This window comes from Lycium barbarum, chromosome 12 (genome assembly GCF_019175385.1).
Source record: "Lycium barbarum isolate Lr01 chromosome 12, ASM1917538v2, whole genome shotgun sequence".
NCBI classification, from domain to species: Eukaryota; Viridiplantae; Streptophyta; class Magnoliopsida; order Solanales; family Solanaceae; genus Lycium; species Lycium barbarum.
Window position 1 is genome coordinate 103,560,606 of NC_083348.1, and position 5,962 is coordinate 103,566,567.

Consider the following 5,962-nt stretch of genomic DNA (forward strand, 5'->3'; position numbering starts at 1 on the left):
TTACCAAAGTGTAGCTTTTATTCAACGCAACATAACAAATACTGCGCATCTTTCACCTATCAAAGTCATGGCAATTATAATGTATGGAAACATCATGACATTAGATGTACCAGTCCGAAACAAATATTATCCATTGTACAAACAATGTAACAATAGTTTACACAAGCTTGACAATAAAAAGCAGCTGGATATAGGGAAGCTTTGCGTCCTGCTTTCCCCTCCCACATTCATACTTCTGGTACTTAATCAAAATTTATTCCATGGTATCAAACAGCAAGCTGAAAAACAGAGACATGAAAAGATTATCAATAGCCACGACAAGTACAAGTAATTTAGTTATTGCAGACGCTGATGTATGAAAATTAATATTTGAAAGACATAACAAATGGGAAAGGCAGGGGTGTGGCAGTGGGGGTGAGGGATGGAGGTGGGGGCGAACCAATCTATTATAGTATTCTTTCAACAATGATCAGAGTGTGAATGCTTCAAAAGTAGACATCAGTGCTTAAATTTGTCAAAACGCGGAGCTGGTTACAGGAACTGTATAGCAACACAATAGGATGACTATTGACGAGATATCTCTAACTTCATACACGAAGATGGAACATGCGAAATGTTGAAGATCGTTGTGCTGTTTAGATCATTTTGATGTATTCAAACAGCTTATAACTAGTCACACCCTTCAGGCGCTTTTTCATTAGTTTCTAATTTTTTGGAGAGATATGTCTCTCAATTTCAGTGATCAAAGAACACATCCCCATGCATGCTTGCACAGGGTTGTCATGCAAAATCCACTAAAGCCGCCAGTGTTATGACTGTTGTCTGTTCCTGCCTTTTTTTGTTGGCTTGTTTCTCTTATATTGGTCCCAAGAAGAGTTGCTCTCTCTAGGTTGGGTAGGAATTTTGGAAATTCATTGTCATGACAGAAATAATTGAAGTTGCAATGGTCAAGGAGAGGTCAGAAGTACTACAAAAGGGCAAAGGAGATAAAGTTCCTGAGCGGAATACCTTGGAGAACGTTGTATATCTTACTATGTTTTTTGATAATCCAACAAGAAAAGGGACCTAGATAAAAAGGGAGAGTATTTTACTGAATTTGGAATTCAATCTCACTTTATTAAAGTTCACAGCATGCAAAGAATAAATCTTTTTAGATGAATGTTTATCACGTGTAGAATCCATAGTTATTATCAACACTATAATGTAAATGTAACACTGGTTTAAGAACCAACCTTTTAAAAAACTCAAGCAGCAGCAGCCTGTTGTAGCTCCCTATCTGCGTGCTCCCTGATCCTCCTTTCTAGCTCTGGTCTAAAGTGCCTAATAAGACCCTGCACTGGCCACGCAGCAGCGTCACCCAAGGCACAAATGGTATGCCCTTCAATCTGTTTCGTCACCTCTTGGAGCATGTCAATCTCTTCCAACTTTGCATTGCCAACCTTCATTCTTTCCATGATCATCCAAAGCCACCCTGTGCCTTCCCTACATGGTGTGCATTGACCACAGCTCTCGTGCTTATAGAAGTACGAGAGCCTTGCAATTGCATCTACAATATCAGTTGACTTGTCCATGACAATTACGGCAGCAGTTCCCAACCCTGACTGCACAGCTTTGAGTGCATCAAAATCCATTAGTACATCCTCACATACGTTCTTGGGAAGCAATGGAACAGATGAACCTCCTGGTATTACAGCAAGCAAATTGTCCCATCCTCCACGAACGCCGCCACAGTGCCTCTCTAACAGCTCCTTCAATGGAATGCTCATTTCCTCTTCGACTGTGCAGGGCCTGTTTACATGGCCTGAGATGCAAAACAGCTTTGTCCCTGCATTATTCTTCCGGCCAAAACTAGAAAACCACTCCGGCCCACGCCTTAAGATGGTTGGTGAAACAGCTACAGTTTCAACATTAGTGACAGTTGTTGGACATCCATATAGTCCCGCATTAGCTGGAAATGGAGGCTTCAGTCTTGGTTTGCCTTGTTTGCCCTCAAGGCTCTCCAGAAGAGCTGTCTCTTCACCACAAATATAGGCTCCAGCACCAAAATGAATATATACGTCGAAATCATAACCAGATCCACAAGCATTTTTCCCCAACAATCCAGCTTCGTAGGCTTCTTTCCTAGCCTTCGCGAGGCTCAACCTTTCATTCACATACTCTCCCCTGATATAAATATAAGCAGCTCTAGCCCTCATCCCCACTCCAGCAATCAGACAGCCTTCCAACAACTTGTGTGGGTCATGTCTCATGATTTCCCTGTCTTTACAGGTTCCAGGTTCACTTTCATCAGCATTGACAACAAGATATGAAGGACGGCCATCTGTTGTCTTTGGCATGAAGGACCATTTGAGACCAGATGGAAAACCAGCACCACCACGTCCTCGAAGACCAGATTTCTTCATTTCATTCACAATCCAGTCAGAACCCTTGATGACAAGATCTTTTGTTCTGTACCAATCTCCTCGCTTCATGGCACCTTTGAGGTAAGGGTCATGCAATCCGTAGAGATTTGTGAAAATACGATCCTCATCTTTAAGGCCGCCAAAGTGTGTCTTCTCAGGAGGTGGTGGTGGTGGTGTAGGTTGGGGAGTGCCAGCAGTTGATGCAGCCTGAGTGCTAAATAACCTACCATGTAGGCCCCATCTTTCACCAGAACGCTGAGCTAATGCAGTCCTTTGCAGAGAAAGAAGGCCCTTTATAGGTGCCTGTGAGAAGAACATGAGACACGTCACTACATCAGTAATTTTACTCTCATAAGAGGCGAGATTGAGCAAGCATAATTACCAAGAAATAATCGTACTGCACTAAGTGATGGGTATATACATCATGATTCTAGGAGATCATCCACAACCCACCTTTTTTCCCGGGCTTCGTATGGGGGTACACTTTGCTAAACTCACGGAAGCAGAGTTAATAGATTGCAAACATAAGATCAAGAGAGTAACACCTCAAAATTATACAGAAAGTATATTGTTAATACCTGATGCTAAGGGAATCGGCTAAAAAAGGGAAGAAACAAAAAGAACTTTCCCCTTTTGATGTGTATGTGTCCATTGGGGGGGGGGGGGGGGGGGGGGGGGGCTCAGATGCAAGACATCTTCCACTACACTGTTTTAATAGTTTAGGTACTAATTTAATTTACATCTACCTCTCTAAAAAATTACATGAGGCTTGGAGCAACGTAAAGTCGTCTCTAAAAAAAAAGGGGCAGGGCAGCCCGGTGCACAAAGCATCCCGGGTTAGCAGGGTCTAGGGCAGGGCCGCACCCCAAGGGGTGTGATGCAGACAGCCTACCTTAATGCAAGCATTGGTGGCTGCTTCCACGGCTCGAACCCGTGACCTATAGGTCACACGGAGAGACAACTTTACCGTTGCTTCAAGCCTTCCACCAAAGTAATAGAGTAAAACTATTTTCTTTCCCCTGAAAATTGTTGCTTATCTCTCGAAAGGGCTTAATTCCAAGTATAGGGGCAGACTCCATAAATTCCTTGTTAACCAATATACATGTAATAACTCATTCTAAACTACAAAGTAAAACACACACACAGAGACAAACAAAGAAAAGAAGACACTAGGTACATGAATTTAAGAGTTCTGATAAGGAATTTAGGTTCAAAATACGAACTTTCATAAGCTATAGCATACTCAAATCTATAAAAATAACCCAGTTTTTTTTTTTTTTTTTTAAAGCAGATCAATGAAGCAACAGCTCTCCTTGATAACTTATCCAAGCATCAAATAAGATCAAAGGCAATTAGGGGTTCTCCTCATTCTTCTTTATATGAATACAATTACCATTCCAAATCAGTTAAACACTAACCTTAAAAATCCCATCTTTGAAATTCGCAATAAAAATTCCTCCTCAAGAGAACCAAAAAAAAAAAATAACAAACCAAGAACGCATTAAAATGCATTTTTCACAATATATTTTCATTTCCATTTTGGTGGCAAAAAAATATATATATATATAGAAAAATATAGATCGAAGAGAGGGACGCACCATGAATGTTGAAGCAGAAATGTGATGAAATAGAGCTGATTTTAGAGCAGATTAGGGTGAGATTGAAGCTATATTGTCTTTCTTAACAACACGAGAAAAAAAGAGAATGAAGCTGTTGTGATTTGTGAATCATGACGGTCCACGTAGTGGGCCTTGATGGGTAGCAAATATCATGATGGGCCTTCATTTTAGCAAGTGTCATAATGGGCCTTAGTGACAACGGCTGATTCATTTTTTTGCACGGATTGCCCTTCGTTTGGGGTGGTCTTTAAATTTTGCCCCTCAAATTTGTGGTCTTTAAATTTTGCCCTTCATAGTTGTGGTCTTTAAATTTTGCCCTTTGCTTGGAAAGATGAGCGAATACATGAAGTTCTGGGTTCGAACCCCCGCTCAGGCATAAAATAAAAAAATAATTTCGCAAGGCAGGACTGGGGAAGTGTATGCCGGATCCAGCATACAATCTTTAAGAGAAAGTTAAAGTTATGCCGGATCCGGTATAACTAAAAGTCTGCCCCTCAAGGCAAAGTCTGCCCCCTCCGGCAGACTTTTAGTTAAACATAACTAAAAGTCTGCCGGAGGGGGCATACAAAATTTAAACTTTGCCTTATAAGGCAAACTTTTTTTTTTTTTTTGGTTGAAAGTCTATTTTATTCCATCCAAAAAACTTGTACAACACAAAGTTGAAGCTGACCTTCAACTGTACATGGTAAAATTCCTACTCACTAACTTGTATAAGTCAAACTAGGAGCAACTATTACATTAAAAAAACAACAGCCAGTTTCAATCAACTACACTTAGCTAGGGATAGCAATTCATAGCAGCAAGAGCTCCCATTTGAAGTTGTTCCTGCCTTGGATGTGAATATGTTGTGCAATCTCTCTGCAGAGTCTATCAGGAAGAAACTGAGTGTTTTGAAATCTGAGTAGGTTCCTTTCTCTCCAAACCAATGCCACTAGCATACCAAAAATGCAGCAAGTAATGGAGCAGTGGCCTGATTTGTGTCTAGCAATGTGTGAGATCCATTTGATTTCATCTTGCCAGCCCCCTATTCTTCTAGTGTACCCCAGCCATACCAACAATCTGTACCACAGCCCTTTTGTGATGGAGCATTCAAAATAAAGATGGGAAAATGTTTCTTGGGTCTGCCCACAGAAGATGCAATTAGGTGGCACTTGAATGCCAAATTTGTGAAGTCTATTAACAGTTGCTAATCTACCTTGTATTGCCAGCCAAAGTGTGAATTTGTATAAGGGATGGACATTTGGTTGCAGCATAATAATTTTCCATGTAACTTTGGTATATATGCTTGAAAAAATACATATATATGCTTCAAGGCAAAGTTTGCCCATAAGGCATAAGTATGCCCCCATCGGCATAAGTTTGGTAAATCCTTAACAAGTTTATGCCGATGGGGCATACTTTTAATGGGCAAACTTTTATGCCGGATCCGGCATACACTTGTGAAGGAATTATTAAAGTTATGCCGGAACCGGCATACTTATGCCAAGTCTGCCATAAGGCATAAGTATGCCGGATCCGGCATAAGTATGCCGGATCCGGCATAACTTTGCTAATTCCTTCACAAGTGTATGCCGATGGGGGCATAGCGAAATTTAAACTTTGTATTGCGATTTTTTTAAAAAAATTTTGACTGTGTGGGGTTCGAACCTGAAACCCATGGGATTTAGCGAATGGCAAAATTTAAAGATTTCAAATATGAAGGGCAAAATTTAAAGACCACCCCAAAAGAAGGGCAATTCTGCGAATTGCCCCGGCTGATTTAAGGATTTAACCAACTAACCTCTTTTTAGGCCCATCATTTAGAGTTTGTTCCTATTTTAAAAGTTGTATAATCCTTGAAAAATTATCCTTCCAGATAAGGTTAGATTCAAATTTACTCAACCTTACATACAGAATAATAGACTGTTATCTGACATTTTAACTTACAAATTTTAGATGTCT

General features: G+C 40.5%; 1 protein-coding gene across 1 annotated transcript; it reads right to left on the reverse strand.

The window, feature by feature from the left end:
• On the reverse strand, positions 1 to 4,147 carry LOC132621178 (NADH dehydrogenase [ubiquinone] flavoprotein 1, mitochondrial). Its single transcript, XM_060335348.1, has 3 exons — positions 4,001 to 4,147; positions 1,233 to 2,705; positions 1 to 278 (listed from the first exon to the last, which is right to left on the reverse strand). Exons 1-2 carry the CDS (start codon positions 4,001 to 4,003, stop codon positions 1,245 to 1,247), a joined length of 1,464 nt encoding a protein of 487 aa, XP_060191331.1. The 5' UTR covers positions 4,004 to 4,147; the 3' UTR covers positions 1 to 278; positions 1,233 to 1,244.
• Between the last annotated feature and the right edge of the window lie 1,815 nt (positions 4,148 to 5,962).